Source organism: Tamandua tetradactyla, chromosome 6, assembly GCF_023851605.1.
Source record: "Tamandua tetradactyla isolate mTamTet1 chromosome 6, mTamTet1.pri, whole genome shotgun sequence".
Taxonomy (NCBI): Eukaryota; Metazoa; Chordata; class Mammalia; order Pilosa; family Myrmecophagidae; genus Tamandua; species Tamandua tetradactyla.
The window spans coordinates 87,753,294-87,773,869 of NC_135332.1; the positions used below are offsets into that span (position 1 = coordinate 87,753,294).

The following is a 20,576-nucleotide window of genomic DNA, read 5'->3' on the forward strand; positions in this document are numbered from 1 at the left end:
GCTTTTTCTGGGCCTCTAGCTTAAGTTTTGTTTAACAGAGGGTAATTTTTCAGTTCTTGTTTTCTTTTTTCTTGTCCTGCTTATAAGGTGCCTTTTCCCTCCCCTCCCTTAGGAGGCTCTACATAGGTATTACAGACTCTAGCAGGGTTTTCCCGGACTAAGCTGGCCTCCTTTGGGGGAGAAGGAATCACCTGGGTCAGTTTTCCCTGAGTGTGAGACCCAACAGGTTGAAAGACTTTCCTGTGAAGTCTCTGGGCTCTGTTTTTATTATCCTGCCCAGTATGTGGCACTTGTCTGTCTGAGGGTCCCACCAGCAAAAGATGTTGTGGCTCCTTTCACTTTGGAGGGCTCTCCCTGCTGGGGGCGTGTTGGAGACAGAGGAAAGGTTGTAGGGTGGTTTTAATGGCTTCAAATTGCGAAGCCCTGGGGTCTGAATTCCTTGAGAGAGGGATTCCACCTGAGTTGCGTTTCACCCCTCCCGTGGGGAAGGTTCAGGCGGGAGACAGCCCTGAAAGCAGCCTGTTTCTGTGTATGTTTGGGGCAGTTGCGGCCTGTGTAATCCTGCCGCTGAATCCAGAGACAGCCAAGCCTCCGTAGAAACAGCCACAGAAGGCTCCTTTTTGTCCCCATTCCTCTTTTTCGGTTAGCCCAATAGTTGACCTCCTCCTTGACCAGTTTCGCCTAAGCTGGGGGCCTATTTTTAGTAGTCAGAATTTGTTTATTAATGCCACTGTTGGTATTTGGTTGGACTCAGTCCCTGCTACTGTTAGAAACTCTTTCCTTTCCCTCCGGGAAGCCGCCTGTCGGGGAGGGGTGCCGGGCGCCAGCTGTGATGGCTTGGGGAACTGTGCACGGCTTGGGGAACTCACTGTTCCGGAGACTCGCAGCTGATCCAGCCGGTCCAGACTAGGATACGCTGTGTGTCCGGTCAGTGTCGTGGCTCCGGGAGCTGTTCTGTACTGTTTCTGGTTATTTAGTAGTTGCTCTGGAGGACAAACAGAGCTATGACCACCGTCACCATCTTCAGTCCATTGCAGCTGCCTTGCGAACTGCCGGACGCTACTCTTTCTGCATTCTCAAATTATCTGGGCATTGACTGAAGCACCAGGTCTTTTCATTTTTAAATTCAAATTCTACCCGAGCAGTTCTTGAATGCCTTTTTTTTTCTTTTTTGTTGTATAGTATAAATGTACATACAAAGCAAAGAAAGAAAAATCAATAGTTTCAAAGCACTCTTCAACAAGTAGTTATAGGATAGATCCCAGAGTTTGTCCTGGGCTACCATACAATCTTCTCAGATTCTTCCTTCTGGCTGCTCTAGAATATAGGAGGCTAGAAGGCTTAAACATTTTTTTATCATCACAATTGACTTTTTTCTTCTTTTTGTGTGAAAAATCACGTATTTACAAAAAAGCAAAAAATTTCAAAGCGTAGCATCCCAATTAGTTGTAGAACAGATTTCAGAGTTTGACATGGGTTACAATTCCACAATTTTAGGTTTTTACTTCTAGCTGCTCTAAGATACAGGAGACTAGAAGAGATATCAATTTAATGATTCAGCCATCATATTCATTTGTTAAATCCTATCTTCTCTGTATAACTCCACCATCACCTTTGATCTTTCTGGCCTTCTCTTTAGGGGTGTTTGGGCTGTGGCCATTCTAGCTTTTTCATGTTGAAAGGATCTGTCACTGATATGGGGTAGAGAGATGGAACTCTTTGATATTCTGGAGAGGCTGGGCTGTCTAGGTTTCAGGACTTATCTGGTCTAGGGACCCATCTAGAGGTTGTAGGTTTCTGGAAAGCTACACTAGTGAGAACGCTTGTGGAATCTTTTATTTTGCCCTAGGTGTTTTTTAGGTTTGGCTGGAATGGTCCTGGTTGGAGTTTGGTAGGTTATGATAGGAAGCAAGGTCTACCTGAAGCTTCCGTAAGAGCAACATCCAGAGCAGCTTCTTGACTCTATTTGAACTCTCTCTGCCGCTGATACTTTATTAGTTACAAGTCTTTTCCCCCTTTTGGTCAGGATGAAATTGTTGATCCTGTGGTGTAAGAGCCGGATTCATCTCTGGAAATCATCTCCCACTTTGCCAGGGACTTTCACCCCTGGATGTCATGTCCCACATAGTGGGGAGGACAGTGATTTTACTTGCAGAGTTGGGCTTAGAAAGAGTGAGGCCGCGTCTGAGCAACAAAAGAGGTCCTCCAAAAGTAACTTTCAGGCATACCTATGGGTAGGCTAAGCTTCTCAGCTACTTATGTAAGCTTCACAAGAGTAAGCCTCAAGATCAAGGGCTTGGCCTAGTGATTGTCCCTAAAGTTTGCCACAGTATCAGGGATTTTCCTGATGGTAAAATTTAATAGTTCCATATTTTTTCTCTCATCCCTCAAGGAACTTTGCCAGTATTTTTGATTATCTGTTTAATATACTCAAGGGTGTATCCAGGCATTATTAGGCTATACTTGAATGCCTTCTTGAATGAATTTTGGCTTTGGAAATTCATTCAATTTTTATTTTCTAAAGGACTTTCATTTAATTCTGTATCTGTGTCCTGTAAATATATTCTTGGTATGCTATTTCTTGCTACAAATGCTGCCTTGCACATTAGATGGTAATTAGGCAATTTCCAACTTGCACATCCCTCTGAGAGTTCCATAGCTTGAGACTCCATTATTTTCTGATGACTCTATAAGCTTGGATTTGGACCACTGCATAACCCTCCAGATTGATCTCTACCACCTGCCTTTCCCTTCTGGGGCCTCAGTTGTCTTCCTTAAGGCTTAAACGTGACCACCACCTTCCTTCTGTTAAACCTTCATTGACTCCCTCTGCCCAAAGGCAACTCAAGATGCTCCAAGAGGCACAGAGCTTGACCACTAGGGTCTTTTGAAGTCTGCACCCATTTTTGTTTTGTGGTCTCGTCTCAGTAGCATGCCACCCCCAGGTGCTATTCTTAGGTACCAGGGGCCCTTTAAGAGTAGGCAAGCTTTTATACTTGTGTGATCAGACTCTTGCTGAAGGAGAATTAGTTGCTGCAAGGTAAAGCAGGGTAGATCAAGGAGAGGCTGGGGCCAGGTAGCTGCTAGCTGGAATGGGTTAGTTGTCACAGAGCCCACAGAGAAGCCAGCAGGAGGCCTGGGTTGAGTTACAGGGAGCAAGGCTTTGGAGGTGGGAGATGGCAGCAGCCAGGTCCTCACATCCTGGCCCCAAGTGGAGCCAGGCGGCAGAGGAAGGAGGAGGGGTCAGAATGAGCATGACTGGGACTGGGTTGTGCAGGGTAGATGCAGGCTCCGAGGAAGTGCCTGGCTTTAGATATATCGAGTTTTAGGTGCCAATAGGAAGTTATAGCTGCAATGATAATGGTAATAAAAGAACTAGGATTTCTGAAATATATTCTTATTAAGAACATACTGCCTTAATCCACAGACAGTCTCTTTGTAGATCAGTATTGTGCTCGTTTTATAGATGAAACCCTGGGGCCACAGTTATTAGGGTACTTATCCAGGGTCACCACGTGGTTGCAGCACTGAGTTCTTCTGATGAGGGGGACCCTGTTCAGAGCACTAGGGACAGCAGAGCTGACACGGGCACGTAGGGGCTCCTCAGGAGGGTTCACCTCCATGTCTGCCAGGTCCTGGCTCCACTTGGCACCACTCTGCATTTGCATGAGGCTAACTCCCTGGACACAAGGCCATCCCTGTTCATCCCAGCAAGTGTCGCCCCTCTGTCCATTCAGACTGGCACCGCACTCACCACGGACTTTTTGTGACTTTGCATAGGTTGCTAAACTGCTGAATATGGGCCATAATAGTAAAAAGATTTATTGCACAAGGTGGCTGAGAATTAAATGAGGCAGCGGCTCTAGCGAGGCTAACAGATGAGTAAGTCAGTGAGGGTGATAGCCACATCCAGGTGCAGTCACAAGCCTGAGGTGCCCTCCTTGTTCCGAAAAAAGCCATTATGATGCCATGCGCTGACTGTGTGAAGAATCCACACCAAGAGTTCTCCTGAGGCACACATGCCTTGTTTCAGGCAGAGGGAAATTTGCATTCTAACAGAAATATTTCCATCAAAAAGACTGATGCAAAATGATAAAGCTTTGGAGGTTTAGCTCTACTTAACGGGAGCATTTTATGCAGGGAAATTTATATTTCCAGGGAGACCAAATAACGGAAGTACTGCTGTCTTTCATATATTTAGTGTATTTTCATTTACCTTTGAAATTGAACCAGGATCCTTTGCTGCATTTTAATCGGTTTACCAGTCAGATCCATCTGTAGCTGTCCTAAAAATGCTATTTTAGGATTTAACTCTGTGGGTTCTTTTGCTTCTGATTAGCTTGATGAGGGAAACTGCCACAGTCTTTCTTAAATCCAGATGTCAGAAGTACTTTCATGTACTTGCATTCTTGCATTCTTCTTTTAGCAACATACTAGGGAAAAAACTGCCTGAGATATTCCAGTTTTTCAGTCTAACTTCTACTCCTGTCCTGGAGTTGGGGGACTGGTTAACATTGTGGCTTCCAGCTGGCAGAGCGGGTGTGGACCCTCCCTCTCTGCCTGCCTCAGCATCCTCCTTCCCAAAGGGGATCCCAGCCCTCCATGTTGTAGATTAGGCTTATCGTTTCACCAGAGGGTGACGCTCCTATTTTGGAACATTGGGCCCTTGGCCTCTGACAGTGTTTCTGGTGTTGCCTGGAATGGAAGGAGAAGGTACAGCCCATGCTGGGGCTTCTGGGTCCACGTGGTCAGCCTCTCGCTGCTCCCTGGGCCCTTTGCTGCCATCCTGGCTGCTGCCCCCACCCCACTTCTGACTGAGGAGAATGTACTGTTCATGTCCACAGGGACCTGGCTCTGAGGCAGGAGCCTCAGGGTCCTTCTCTGTTTTGTGAGGATAATGAACCCATTTTAAAGATTATTCTTGGAGGAAAATAAAAGCACGAGTTCCCATGCATGATAGTTAAAAGTACTCAGTAAAGCTTCTCTTCCCCATTGTTTATTTCCTTTTCCTTTCTTTTAGATCCTTCTTTTCTGTACTACCTTCTTCGATTCCTTCTCTTCTTAAGTCTGTCCTTTGATGCTCATTTCCATGGGAGCCACCTGTCATGTGTTCAACTGTCCACCAGGCAACATGGTGAGGGGGATGGGCAGGCTCCTCGATGAGGATACAGGACCCTTCCTCATCCAACCCTGCCACCTGTCTAGTGAACCCATTCCCCTCAGGTCAGCAGTCTGGTAATCCAGGTTCCTGATCTCTGCATCCAACTCTTGGCAAAGGTTGTTCCCTCGACCTGAAACATTTCTTCTCAACCTATATCCAACTCCCAGTTCTTCCCCCTCCTCCATGTCTTTGCTTCACCATCTCTTCTTTCCAGCTCTACTTGAAGTTTCTAAGGAAAGATTAGTCCTTTTCTATACTCCTGTATTATTCTGAGCATCCTCGTTTCATAGCACTTTTCACAACTTTCCACAAATCTAGCAGCCTGTTTATTCATTGATCTCTCTTCTGAAGTCCTGAATCTGGGGGAATAGAGCCAATTTCTGATTCATCTTATATCCCCATGCACTGAGTTTTAGGCCCTGCAGTGTGGTAGCTGCTCTCTGATACTGTAAGTTACACCGATGTGACTTGACCCAGGCTCCTGACCTAGGATCTGTCCTGGACAGCATCCCTATATGAACCATAACATTACTGACTTCCTGCTCTCACATGTTAGCTGATGGAGTTCCAAGGTATAGGGTGGGGCTGTACTGATGTGCTCATATCTGCCGGTGTTTGATGGGAGCAGTTGGCATTACCAACTTTTGTACAAGATCCAAATTTCAACAGTGTGATAAGAGCTGCTGCAGCCCTGCCTACTGTGCAGGAGAACCCTTCTACCTTCAGAGCCAGGCTACCTCATATTGCCAGCTGCATCTTCTGCAGGGACGATGGGGCAGAGGCTGGCACTCTGACCATCACAATGTTCTTTGATGTGCCTCTTCAAACTCAGTTAATTGCTCTAGAAGGACTTTAAAGGAGGTGAAGGGAACCTGAGCTTTTGTTAATATTCTAGTTTTTTACTTAAGGAAATTTGGAAGGCACAACAACTTTACCTCAACAGATGATGCTCATCCCAGTCCGAGCTCCTTCGTCCAGGCAGTTTGCTGCTGCTGCTGCGTTTTCCAATTTGCTATGGCTCAGCATGGCCTTTTGCAAAACAAGGAAACACTTGGGCTCTCCTGGTCATATTTGGCAGAGAAATTTCTGAACAATCAATTTTCTAATAAAATCTAAAAAGCTGGAGGGAGGTACCTGACATTGAAGTGTGACTGCTATGTGCCCAGGGCTGTCCTGGGCCCTTCCACATATTAACTCATAGTTCCTCCAAACAGGTTTGGAAGAAAGCTGTTCCCTCCTAAGATGAGGAGGGAGCCTCCGAGATGAGGTGACTTGTCCAAAGGCAGAGCCAGGCAGAACCAAGTCTCTGAGACTTTAAAGAATAGTGGAAAACCAACAAAGAATCTGATAGGTATTTCAATATTAGCACAAATCTCCCCAGAATATTCAGTGTGCATTGAATAATAGGAGCAAATTGGAATGTTCCCCCCCCCCCCCCATTGGAGACAGAGCAAAGGAAAGTGTTGAAATGACTTCCCCCTGCTTGACAGGAAGAGAAGGTCCGGCTTTGGCCAACCTCATGCCCTTCTGGGCCATGCACCACGACCAGGCCTAGAGATCTGTAACTGAGGTTGCAAAAAACAAAAGGAGGGCAGGGTAGAGATGAGAATTAGATGTGCAGAAGCCATGGAGTGGCAACTTCATTCAGCTTGTATTTCTCTTACATGCTGGGTGCTCCGTCACCATGAGGGAAGCAACAGCTTTGTCCTGGCTGAAGTAGGGTTATAGTGGTGGCGCTCCATGTTAGTCTTAGTGAAATTCATGCAGGACAGTGAATGAAAGTAATAAGTAAAAGCCTAGTATTTATCTGGCAGTCTTCACAGAACGTCTTCATAAATGCTATCTCATGTCTTTATTATGATAGCACCCTTTAATAGCTATAATTTTATAACAGCTTTACTGAGATCTGACTCACACACCATACAATTCATCCATTTAAAGGATACAATTCAGTGGCCTTTGGTGTATTCACAGAGTTGTGCAACTGTTACCACAATCCATTTTAAAACATTTTCATAATCTCCAAAAGTAATAGCTAGAATTTTTGAACACCAATTTTATGCCAGGTTGTTCAAGTTAATTCTCCCAGATCCGGAGTAACCTGCAATGTAGGATATTCATTGTGTAGTTGGTGACACTGATGGATTGCGAAGAACAAGAGACACTTGTGTAACTTGCCTCTGGCTACAAATCTAGCAAAGTGTTAAAGCGTGGCTTGGATCCAGATTTTTCCCACTCTAGAGTCCAGGTGCTTTCCTCTGTGTGATGCCCCACCACTAGTTGGGATCCCTCCAGCGAGTGGCTACCTGGGACCACACAGCTAGCCAGGATCCAAGTCATGGCAAACTCCTGTTTGCTGCTGTCAGGCCCTGGCCCTATCCCCTGCTCTGCAAAGTCCATAGTGAATAAGGCCAGGCATCCTGGTTTCTGCCTGTGTTGGGCCTGGTGGCCAGATGGCTTCGGTAAGCCAGCCAGCCTTGGGATGCTGGAAAAGCTTTCCCTCAGGAAGCCTGTGCAGAGAGAAATCAATAAAAAGTGACCCAGAAGGCAGAAACCCAGTCCTTGCTGCCTCGTGCAGTTTAAAGAGGGAGGGCAGCTGGCAGCCAGATGACATTATGAATAAATCTCATTTTATTGAGCATTATTTTCTGTGCTAAGGAAAGTACTTAAAGTTCCTAAAATAAATGTTCATCAATAGAACTGCAAGGTAAGGGGTTGTGCTTCCCACAGAAATGCTGGCTGAGAAAGAGGAAGAAGCTCCTGACATCGACACTTGAGAGCTAGCTTCTCTGGAACACGTTCAGAGTCTCTGGTCATTGAAAGCATTGCTGATATGTTTTTCCCTAATACAGAACAAATACTTGTACATTTTATTGAAGAGATATCAGCTTTCAGGGAGTATTCCAGAGGATCCATGTGGAAGCATTGTTCCTTGAGCATTTGTGCTTTTCCCGCATAGTGTATGGCTCAAGCCCTGAGCTGTGGAGAGGCAGAAGTGATGGAGACCCATATCCCAGCCTCACGGTTCTTACTGTTCAGGAGAAGAGATGGGCATGGGCACCGTTCGTCACAGGGAATGTGCTAGAGTCCATGAGAAAGTTAAGTGCAAAGTCTTATGGGAGCCCAGGGCACCTTCGCAGGCATGGAAGGCATGGGTAGACGGGCAAGGAAAGCTGCTCAGGGAAGAACATGATGGCTGGGTCTAAAGGGTGAGGGGAATTTAGCTGCTGGGACTGAGAGGCCAGGGCAGCCCTCAGGTGTTCTGCAGGGGACGAGGAGAATTGGCTTAAATCCGGGCTCTTTCACTAACTTTGGTGACCGTAGAGGGTTTTCTTCATGAGTTCAGCTCCTCACTCTGTAAACTGGGCTTCCTGGTAACTTCCGAGCTGATGGGTGGGCAGGCACACTCCTGGGCAGCCGGGGATCTCTCCCCTGGTCTCACTTTCCCTTGGAGCCAGCAGTCTGGGCAGCCTGAGCCCTCCTGCAGAGCCTCCTCTCTGCCTGCACCCTACTCGGAACTCACAGAATCCAAACGGAAGCATTAGGTCAACGCTGACCCATCATTTCACTTTCCCCATTGCTCCAGTGCACAGAAGAGGATGTGAAGGTTTGAAAAGCTGAATAACTTAGAATCCTAGACTTTAAGATTGGAAGAGCCCCTGGAAGTGAAGCACCTCCTCAGCATTTTCCCCCTCTGTGCTTTTCCCCCCTCTGTGCTTTTCTAGCCCCTGCCTGGGGCAGACGAGAGGGAGAAGGAAGTAGCCCACAGATGTCTGGCTAAGTGCCAGCCCCTGTCTGAGTCCCTGCAGCCACCGTGCACAGCTGCCCACTCGTGCCCCTGTGAACAGCTGTTGTGTGGAGCCTGGCGGGGTCTGTGACGGGCTCAGGGAGCCAGTAGTCTCAGGCCCTTGGATCTGGCTTCAAATCCCCCACCCCCCATTTGCCATCCCTGTGGCCGTGGGCAAGTTACTTTATTTTCTGTGAAACACTAATGTAATCCCTCATGGGCTTAGGTTGCTGGGCTCTGGGCAAGCCGGGCAGGCCCAGGTGTGGGGTGCAGTCACAGCACAGAGCCTCACTCCCACTGTGTTTGCAGTGCCTGGCCTTTAGAACACCAGCTTACCTTTTCTCTCCAATTAAAACCAATACTAAGTAGGGATTTGTCTAAGAGTAATTGATCTGTGGGGCTTAAGAAGAAAATGATTTTCTCTTTGCGTGTAATCCAGATGTCAGCATCAGTGCCATTTTCTTGTCTGCCTGAGTCCCTTCTCCTTCAGAGTGACTGGCTCTGGGAGGTGCCGCCTCACTTTCATTTGGCATTGTACCTCATTATCCCGCAGAGAACAGTGTATTCTGCAGAGTCAAATAGATTCCCATATGATGCACTGTATAAATTTAGAATACCAGTCTTATAACTATCAATTATCTCCCAATGAAAGTTCAATTTAATTATATGTGAATAGTCCTTTTAAATCCAACTCCTTGATTTGTATTTAAATGTCATCATTACGACTTCCCTGGTGAGGTTATCAGCTGTTCAAAGGCTGAATCATATAATATGGCATTTTAAAAACCGCCGCTTTTTTATAGAGCCTTCAAAAATCACAGCACCTTTTTTTAGTGCCAACTCTTGACTATTATTGTCACATTTGGCCATAAAATTAAACAGGAAAATTGGCATTCAGTAGTAGTATTAATTGTATTTAACTCAAACTCATCAAAGATTAACAGAAGCAAATAAAGTTGGAGACTGTCTGCAGGGTCGCAAAGAACTCTGGATTTAGAATCTGCTGAATTTGAATCTCAGCCCATCTGTGGACTTATGTTTTTTTTTTTAACCTGAGGTTATTTCCTTGACTTCTTGGGACCTCTGGCTCTTCATCTTTGACCATGAACTAGAATCACGGCAGCCACTTCTGTTTACAGAACTGTTAATGGGCCAGGGACCATGCTGAGCATTTTCATCCCAATGTTAGATGAAGAAAGAGAATTACAGTGTTTTGCACATAGTGAGAGACTGTTAAATTGTGAGGACATATTACCATTCCAGGAGAAGAATGACCTGTGAGGTGTGGGTAGCTTGGCAAACCTCATGCGAGAGCTCAGATCTGGACCCAGTTTCCCCAAATCTGCCGAGGTTCTGTGACTTGGGAGACCTTCACGGTGCCTGGCCCTCCCCTCTGTCTAGGGTTCATGTCTTATTCCTCCAGCTGATGGGTATACATTGTCTCATGTGCCACACGCGTCCACCGCATTGTCACCCTTCTTCACTTCGTGACCCCATAACCCAGGACGCATTTTCTCCTTTGATAGGAGAGTCAGTGGGACTCATGAAGTTACCGAGGCTGTGGACAGTCCTGAGGCTGGCTAGGTCAGGCCCCCGAGAGAGAGCCTAGGCCCCAAGAGTCAGGCTCCTCCTTCCCTGCCCATCCGCCCTAAGGGAGCTCTGCTTCTCACCCAGGCTGGCCTCCAGTGTCCTCAGCACAGTGCCCTCCTTCTTTCAAAATAAATAGAGTCAAAAGACAGAACCATCAATGGGAAAAGGCCTTGGGTGAGAGAGCTGCTGCCTTGACCAAGCCCAGTGCTGCTACCTCTAGGGGTCTCCCTGAAGGGCCAGCCCCTCAGCCCTGAAGGTCACAAAAGAAAGCAGAGCACCTGAGTTTGCTGTCAGCCACAGCTCACTCAATCACTTGCTCCCTCTCTGGCTTTTGCTTTCCTTCATTAATTCCAAAGATAATGTTTATCAGTGTTGCTGTGATTAACCAGAAGCATCAACCACATATTTCAACCACTTTTAATGGAGGATTGTATGCATATTCTCTAGTATATGTTGCCTCCACCCCTTTAAGCACAAGCTTGAACCACAAGTGAGGAGGGAGTGAGCACCCAGAGTGGTGAAAGCACTAGCCCATGAGCCGGCTGCTACTCTGCCAGAGGTTACATGCATGTCAAGGCAAGTGGTGGGCACTGTGGCGTCAACTCAGTATAAAGTTTTATTTCTGTGGTGCTATGAAAACTTGCTTGCTAACTGGGGAAGTGCCAGGTACTAAGCTCATCGTAGAGCGTAGGCTGATTGTCGTAGCCACTGTTTATTGGCATTGGACTAAAAATGTTCTTAGCTCCCACCACCTCACTCGGTGTGGACACTACCAATTCTATTTCAGAGATGCTCAGAGAGATGCAGGGCTTGCTCAGGGCCAGGTGAAGAGTCAGGGCTGAGCTCTCTCCCTCAGCCCCGTCCCTCGCAGGGCTGCTGTATGGACGATGACCCCTCCAGGCCCAGCTGTTTGGTTGGGTTCATTTGAGGTTGTCCACTGGGGTCCAGGCATATGGGTCTTCCCTTCATCCTGATGACATGGCCTTCCCTGCTGTCTGACATAATGCAGCCTACTGTGGAGGAGAGAGAGCTTACCTCTTAGGAAACCTCCTACTATGGGCTCGGGGACTGCTGTATGGCCCTTCTGGGCTCTGGGTCTCAGGCTCGTGTGATGGTGACAGGCAACGCTTCCCTGTGGTTTGGGGAATACTCCCCAGCTCTTGGAGCCAGTCCAATCTGAGTTGGAATACTGGCTCTAGGACTTTTTGCTGATGACTTAAGCAAGTTATTCGATTTCTTGGCAGCTCAATCTTGCCATCCAGCTGTGAGAAAGGAGGGTTATGCCTACTTTGCAGGTTTACTGGGGATGTACACCAGTGTGTGTACCCCCAGGCAGCTGGGGCGAGAGGCCTGCTGTGACCTCGGGAAGCGTGGAGAGCAGCCTTTGGAGCCACCCACAGCCGAGTCCCCTCCCAACCCTGCAAACCTTCCCCCAGCAAGAGCAGGAAATGCCTACCTGGTAGGTACTCTGCCCAAGCAAGGGGAGCCAAACAGCCTAAACAAAACGAGCAGGGCGGAGTGAGGTCAGGCTGTCCTGGGCCATAGGAGCTGAATGGCCTGCTAGACGGTGGGCAGGGGACTTGCACTCAGTGAGCTTAATGCCTTCATCTGTAAAATAAAGTGAATTATATCCATCCTTAGGCTTGTTGTCATTTTCAATCAAATGAATGTATACAGAATATACCTAGCCCCGAGCCAATAAGCACATATTAAGTGGTTGTTACATTGTATTTCCTTCCATCTTTAGTTTTGTGAACACACCTGGCAACAATTTTACTAGAGCATGGTGGGGGGACAATGTAGTATGATGCTTACTAACCCAAAAGTTGTTCAGAAAAGACCCCCACAGTATCACACAAATAGAATTCCAATGGCAAAAGTGCCCAGGGTGTGTTTGTGCCCTGAGGTTGGTAACTGCCAGCAGTGTTCCCCCTCCCTTCCAGGTTCAACAGAAAGAGAGCCTGGTATTGGGGGGCTGTTTTCAAACCCGTTAAAAAGGTGAAAGTTATTAGTTCCTTTTGGGTTAGCAGGCAGTGGACTTAAATTGACCTTTTTAGTAGAACTTAGAAAATATTCTGACCTTTTGTTTGAGAAAGCACTAATTTGCTTCAGTTTACCTTTGAAGAGGAGTAACAAGAGGAGCTTCTGCTGGGTGGAAAATTGGAAGCGTTCTTGTTACACATGTAGGCAGTTCCCAGGGGAAGAAAGGTAAATGGTTAATAAGCTTCTGAGAAAATGTTCAACCTCAAGGATATTCAGAACTGCAAATTAAAACATCAATGGGATAGCGCTTTTCCTGCTATTAGCAAAGATTAAAAATTGATGGCCATCAGTGTTGGCAGAGGTGCAGAGAAAGGCCCAGCTGCACTACTTGTGAGAATGTGTGTGCATAGGTCTTCCTGAGAAGGGACTCCGTGCCACGCAGCCGAGACTTCAGTGCTCTCACACTCGAATCAGAAGCTCAAACAGTCAGAAATGTAGACAAAGATTTAAGCACAAAGATGCCTGTCATGATGTTTTGTGATAGCAGTTTTTGCAAAATGGAAAAGATCTGAGAGTCAAAAAATAGGGAACTTAAGGGAATTGTGTTACATTCAGATGATAGAATATTTTGTAGACTATTTTTTTGTAGACTAAGTTTTAATAATGGGAGAATGTTTATAATATATTGAGAAAATGAAATAAGACAAAATTTTGTGTGTATGTATTTATATGTGTATATATACATAGATAAGACAAACTAGATTAAAAGTATGCTTAGAAAAAAGACTGTAAAATAAGATATTCACACTGGAGTATAAGATTCTGAGTGTTTCTTATGATGGCTGGATAGATAGAAAAAATGCTTAAGAAAAAATGCTTAGTAAAATCCTTTAGCTAAAATGCTTAGTGTAGTCTTAATTAACTAGAAAAGTGTTGTGTTTTTTTTAATGATCACTTCACTCAAGCAGTCTTGAAGTCATTTTAAGCATAAAAAGCCCTTGATGAAACGGTTTGCTATTCAACTGCTTAGGAGAATAAGTTGTTTCAAAAACTTACTCTCGTTCCCAGAAACCCTCCCTTGCTCTGCTTGCAGGAATGAAGCATCCTAGGAACTAATACCAGCGCCTTCTGCCCTTTTGAAGGATAAGATCAAAAGCCTAAATAGTCAACAAGAGGGACCTACAAGATAACAGGACAAACAGTTGACTGAACAGTTTTTCCTCTTCTATGTTTTTTTTTCCCCCCTCTTTTGCTTTCTTTTGGATCCTGGGCATTTCTTTGTCTAATTAGGATTATTAAAGTCCAAACTGTACTTCCCATTCTGAACTGGTCTTGGAAAGTTTTTCCTCCAGTTTCTTGATGATGTATCTTCAATAAATTCACCTTCTTACCAAGATAGGGAGACTTGTTTTTCTGTTTAATATGGGACTATTTAGGATCACATTTCTGACGGAAACATTTGTTTTCTCTTTTTAATGCTTTTCCTTGTTTTCCAACTTTTTATGATGTGTCTACCTGCTTTTTTTAAAACCTACTTTTATAATAAGAAAAGAACAGTAAATATAATTTTTTTGAAAGTCTCTCTTGTTATAAAACATGCTGTCCTCTATGCTTACCAGGGAATCTTTCTAGCTCTTGGGTAACTCAGCCCTCAGCCATGCTCCTGGCTGACTGCTTTTGATTTATTGACACTCCAATAGTTCTTTTTCAAACTGTCATAGCAACTGAGACCTCTTCTTTGGGTTTAATCTGATATTTCTACACCCTGAACATCAATCCCTCTCGACTTCTATTCATTAAAGGGAATAGCCCCAAAGGCCAATTAGAGCATGCTGAGTTTTGTTGAAAAATGTTGACTATTGCACAGTCCATGTGATAAAAATACAAAAACTCTGTTTTTATCCATTGACTGGTAAACCCCCAACCATCTTTCAGTGGGAGGCTTATGTGGAGGGCAGGACTTAGGGGGTCAACTATGAAGAAAGCCCTAGTGCTAGATTTTGTGCTAAGCACTGATGCAGCCCCTGCCTGTGCCGGTCTCCTGCTGTGGCAGGGAGAGAGACCTAGCCCAGCTCATCAGCTCCTGGTACAGCGAGTGCAGATGAGCATCCAGGCCTGTGGGCTCCATGCCGCCTGTAGATCACGCACCAGGACTAGGGCCATCTGAAGGTGGGTTGAGGCCCAGGGCCCAGGTATCCATGGCAGGAAGAGGCAAAAATTGGCTTGGGCTATCAGAGAAGGCTTCATTCACCCTTTCAGTTGCTCACCTAGAACTTGATGGAGGAACTGCCCAGAAGGATTTCTGCCCACAGGAAGCTGGATTCCATTTGGGTTAATAGACAATTAACAAATTTAAAAATAAGTAAAATATTTATAGCTCATGATAAATGCTGTGATAGAAATAAATTGAATGCTGCAGTAGAGAATAAGGTGAAGATAGACGAGAGAGAATGCTGCTATAGATAAGGTAGCCTAGAAGATCTTTTTAAAGCTCAAACCTAAACAGTACAAAGGAGCCAGCTGTGCTGAGGGTCAGGAGGATAATATCCCAGGTTTAGGAAGCAGTGAGCACAAGGGCTGAGGTAGAAGGAGTCTGGTGTATTCAGGAAACTGTCAGAAGGTCAGGAGGGCTGGACACAACAAGCAACGAGGAGAGGCTTCATGGAGGAATATGGTACTTGAGCAGAAAGCTGAAAGGACAAGTAGGGTGTCCCAGGCACAAGAGGCTGGATGTGGGAAGATGGGTGCTCAGGTAGCTGATGGAGCATGCTGTACTTTATCCATTGTCTGGAGAATGTGATATGAGGTGGGGAGGTTACCAGCAGGGTTCAGATGATGAAGTTGAGTTCTCAGTGAAATTTTGAGGCCCCTAGGATTGAATCATTGCCTGTATTGTTTGTGGTTTTTCATGAAGGAGTTTCAATTATGATCTGGCCCATGATCTGAAGAAGTGTGAATCTTGTCCCCACCCTCCATTACAGTTTTGAAACTTCCTTCTGGAGTAACACCGGGCTTCTCAGAGGTTTGAATTGTCTTCATTTCCAAACTGTGTTGAACCACCTCTGAAGTCTGTCATCCTGAGAATCTATTATTTCATTTTTTTGGAATGAATCTGTGATGAATTAATAATGGTGATGATTCATTGTACTGTCTCATGCTGACACATGCCAGGTCTCCAGTAGCCAGCAGAAGAAATTGCCCTACTGATTAATTCTCTGTTGTGTTCCCCCTTCTCTTAGAATGGCTATTCAAGTGGACAAGTTCAACTTTGAGAGTTTCCCAGAATCCCCTGGGGAGAAGGGGCAATTTGCGAACTCAAAGCAGCTGGAAGAAGAGAGGCAAGAAGCACGAGGCCTGGAGATCAGCAGCAAACTGGACATCCACTGGAAAATCATATCCTTTTCATGGACTCCGCCTGTAAACTCAGCGCACCGTTGCCCAAGGGTTCTGACCAATGAGAAACATTGGGGAGGAGTTTAGCTATTTAGTTTTAACCACAAGTAGCTCAGAAATACCATGGCATGGAAATATGGGCCAAAGAATTGGCCTTTTCTTAACCTCTTAACGCTTCAGAGGCCACATTTAATGAAGTATTGATTTCGTGTGAAGAAAGGTCTTCTTGGAGCTGGTGGTGTTCTTATCTTTGGATCATGTATTTCTTGCCAGTGTTGATAGTCATATTAGTGACAGGCTATAATGGCCACCCATCAGTCCTGGGCTTGAGGAATTTCACATCCTGACAGCTGAAAACATTGATGGCCTTGTCCAGGAAACTAAAATCAGATTATACAGCTTACTGAGGCTTGAATCCCCCATTTTAAAAATAATGAGGACGTTTTCAAAAGGACTGTGCTACAAAGAGCTTTCATAGATTATCTGACCCTCTTCTGAACTTCAGAACCATTCCTGGCTTTGGTAGTTACATAATTGAGTGAATGAGTACTGGGAGAAAACCCAGGTTCGTTCGTCTGTTTCTTTGATTGTTCAGCGATATTTATGTTTGCTGACTTTGGGTCAGGATTTTGTTAGATGCTTAGCAGACTGAAATGACAGAGTCTGAGGTCTCCTTACAGTTGCCCCATCTAATAGGGTGTGGATGTGTCATGTCGCCTTAAGGTTAAACACCCTGTGTGACAGGACTTTGCACCAAGTGCTGGGAGGTTGCAGAGAAAGAAGATACTGGTGCATAGGCTTCACAGAAGAATGACACTTGAATGGACTTTATAAAGGTGAATAAAATTCTGTGGGGTGGACGAGGGTGGGGAAGTACCCAAAGGTATCACATGTGTGAGCACGGTTTGCTCAGAGAATGTCTTCCAGAAAGACAGCTCTGGGTTGAAGATCTGTTCATGATCTCATTTATGCATCAATATCATGGATATGGGCATGATCAGAGCACATTGCATGATCTCAGATCATTCTGGATACTACCCTGAATTCTGAAAAGGGTCTCAGTCCACCCTAGTGTACATTCTGGGACCTGACCCGAGTTCTTTCTTTGGGCTAAAGTGAATTTGGGCTTGGTAGACCTAATGTCTCCAAGGAGTTGGTGACAAAAAAGTACTTTACCCACAGGTCGAAGTTTTTTTGCATCAGACGCTAAAATTAGAGAGCTTGGGGACTCACAGAGAGCAAACAGAAGCAGCACATTGTGGCATCTTTTATACAGAGATATAAAAAATGGGTGTAACTGAGTCATCCTTCCCTTGCCCTCCCCACCTAGCTCAGCAGAGTCTAGTCAGTTCTTGTTGCTAGAATGAATAAAGGGCTATAGCAAGGAAGAAAGTCGGGAATTGACATTTTATACCAGGCCTGTTGCATTTATCATCTCAACTGATTCTCCTATGTCTCTTGGATCAGCACTCTTACTTCCCAAGGAGGAAACCGCATCTCAGAGAGGTACCCACACTCATCTCAGTCTAGCCAGCCAATGAGTGGTGGAACCATGTTCCTATGCACCAATAGCTTCTTTGTCTGCATCTTCCTGGTGCTTGGTTGAGGACAAAGTGTATACCCCCAGGTCCTTGTTCTCCAGGAAGCTATACTCTGCATGCAAGAGATTCCTGCTGGCCCCTCATGTGCTGTCCTGGGTGAAGGGGCTGTTGACCGTCACCTCCTGGTACATACTGCCGTGGCTTAGAGCCAGAGAGTAATGTGGATTTTTCTGTTGGGAAAGAATGTTGAAGAGACTTGGTAGCCTGGTCTTTATGCTCCCAGGTGAGGCAGGAGATGGAGTTCTGCAGAGTGAAGCTGATGCAGTCTCAACCCAACATCACAAAATGACAGGTGGAGGAATGAGCTACACACTTGGGGTACCAGGAGGTGTGGTCATTTTAGCAAGTGGTCTCTTCCTGGGGCCAAGATCAGAGCATTAAGCCTAGGAATGGGAGGCTCTGTCGTCCTCACACCCCCTGTTGCCACACAGAGGGGGCCTGCCTCTCTGCGGGTCTGCTGGCATATCCTGCTCATTTATAATTGCTTTGCCAGAAGCGACCTTGGGCTGGGCACTGGAATGGGCCCTAGTCACTCAGGTCTCTCCATCTTGATGGACCCCAGGGTGGTTTTGGTATTCCTGTCTCATGGATCAGGAAACTGCAGCCCAATGGGAGGTGGTGGACCCCACATTGGAATCTGCGTTAGCCTATCGCCAAGCCTGGGGTCTCTGCCCTGCACATGCTACCTTCTAATGGGATTATATTGACCAACAGAACTCTTAACTTCCTTGAAAACTATTATCAAAAAGTATATAAATGTCTTTTAGCTTCTCTCCTTTTCAGCCTTGACTCCTTTGCAAGGTTGACTTCCCTATTTTCTGTAATAAATATTTATCAAATGTATGCAATGTGCCACACACTTTTGTTCTCCAAGTTTACAGATTGGAAGTATTTTAGGGACTTTCTGTGTAGATGAACCTGAATGCTCTGTTGTTCTCTGTAAAGAAATATGGAGAATGAATTCCGTTAAAGAAAATTAGCATTAAGGAGGGCATTCTCCTTTTCTCTTTCTCTTTCTTCCTTGCATCTGGTATTGACATCTAGCATGGAATGAATAGCAGACTCTTTCTATTGTAAACCTGAAATGAAGCAGATGGAAAGACCAAAGATTGAATTGGTTAATGATTTTATTAGGCATTTTAATATTTTCTAAATATTTAGACTTGATATTAAAAAAATGAGCCTAATTTGTTGCCCATCCATAGTTTTAGAAATTGTCCATGTATAGCCCATGAGCCTGGATAGATATGTTTTAAGGAAAATTGTGTATCTTGCAGTATATATGCACGTATGTCTACATAATTTCCAGAAAAAAGGGCAACAACAGAATAAGTAGCTGCAGAACCACAGGAACTCCCACCTGTCTTCACCTGGTGAACAGCATCTGTGGTGTCCTAGGTGCTCCTGATATAGCCGTCTAAGTGAGGAGAGGCAGGTGTACGCACTTGCATTCAGTGGGAAGGGCTGAGGAAGCAGTTACTCCCTGAGCGCCTGTGAGCACTGGCAGGTGGGGAGCGTTTGAGCACTTTGCAGCTCTGGAGGTGGCCATGAACCTGGCACAGGGGTGGGGACTGGAGAAGACACAGAACTAGGAAGCTGGGCCTTTCTCCCAAGGACTGTGGGGAAGCCATGGAGTATTGGTGCAGCCAGATCAGTGTGTCCAAAAGCCCCTCTGACTGCAGTGGAAATAGCAGTTTGCGGTGAAGCAGGACTGAAGGGGGAAGCCCATCCAGGAGCTGCTGCAGGAACCAGTCTAGGGGCTGACAGCAACTGAGCAGAAGGAGTAATGGAGGGAAAGAAGTGAGGGGCAGCCACTTGTCCATTTCCCTCAACCAAACAATCTTCATTCCAAGGACCCACCAAGTCCAGCACATGGCATGGAAGCCTCTGGGCTTTGTCTTCTCTCCCTTCTTTCCCTTCCACAGAACCCACCCCTTCCTCCCTCCTTTCTTTCCCTTTCTTTTTCATTTTCTATTTCTGCAAATTTGCTATTTCTAGTCATCTCTTATAAGTGACACCATCCAATTTCTGTCCTTATGTCTTGCTTATTTCACTTAGCATAATGTTTTTAAGGTTCTTCTATGTTGCAGTAGATCTCATCACCTCATTTTTTCTTATGACTGAATAATATCCCATTGTTTGTATGGACATGTGTTGTTTATCCATTCATTTGTTGATGGACACTTGGACTGTTTCTATCTTTAGTCTATTGTGCTGCCATTAAAAATTAGTATACAAGTATCTTCTTGTGACCCTCTTTTCAGTGTCTTTGGGTATAAATACATAGAAGTGGGATTGCTCGGTCATGTGGTAATTCTGTATTTAACACGTTGAGGAACCCCCATATTGCTTTCCACAGTGGATGCACCATTTTATGTTCTTACCAACAATGTGCTAGTGTTCCAACTTCTCTGCGTCTTCCCCAGCACTTCATTTCTGCTTTTTAATAGCCATCCTTTTGGATGTGAAGTAGTGTCTTGTTGTAGTTTTGGTATTTCCCTAAGGGCGAATAATATTGAGCATCTCTTCTTGTGTTTATTGGCCATTTGTATATTTCCTTTGGAAAAACATTTCATTTGTCCATCTTTTAATTGATTTGTTTGTCTTTTTGTTGTTGTATTATGAAAGTTCATTATATATTCAAGATATTAGACCCTTACCTAATATATAGTTTGAAACTATTTTCTCCCATTCTGTGGAGTATCTTGTCAGTTTCTTGATAATTCACTTCAATGCGTAAAAGCTTTTAATTTTCACAAAATCAAATTTGTCTCTTGTTTCTTTTGTTGCTCTTGCTTTTGGTGTCATATCTAAGGCTCTATTGCCAAATCCATGATCATGAAGATTTGCCCCTATGTTAAAATTCTAAGTATTTTTTAGGTTTTAGCTCTTCTGTTTAGGTCTGTGATCTATTTTGAGTTGATTTTTGTATATGATGTGAGGTAGGGGACTAACTTCATTCTACTGACTGTGGATTTCCAGTTTTCCCAGCACTATTTGTTGAAGAAACTATTCTTTCCCCACTGCATGTACCTAGTACCCTTGTCAAAAATGAGTTGGC

The 20,576-nt window shown here is 45.1% G+C and overlaps 1 protein-coding gene across 7 annotated transcripts in view; it reads left to right on the forward strand.

The window, feature by feature from the left end:
- The window catches only part of TRAPPC9 (trafficking protein particle complex subunit 9), an 889,500-nt gene that overhangs the window by 662,026 nt on the left and 206,898 nt on the right, over window positions 1–20,576 (forward strand). For all 7 annotated transcript variants that reach the window (XM_077166715.1, XM_077166716.1, XM_077166713.1 and 4 more), the window contains one exon: window positions 15,761–15,913. In XM_077166715.1, coding sequence (XP_077022830.1) covers window positions 15,761–15,913 — 153 coding nt within the window. The remainder of the gene's footprint in view (window positions 1–15,760; window positions 15,914–20,576) is intronic.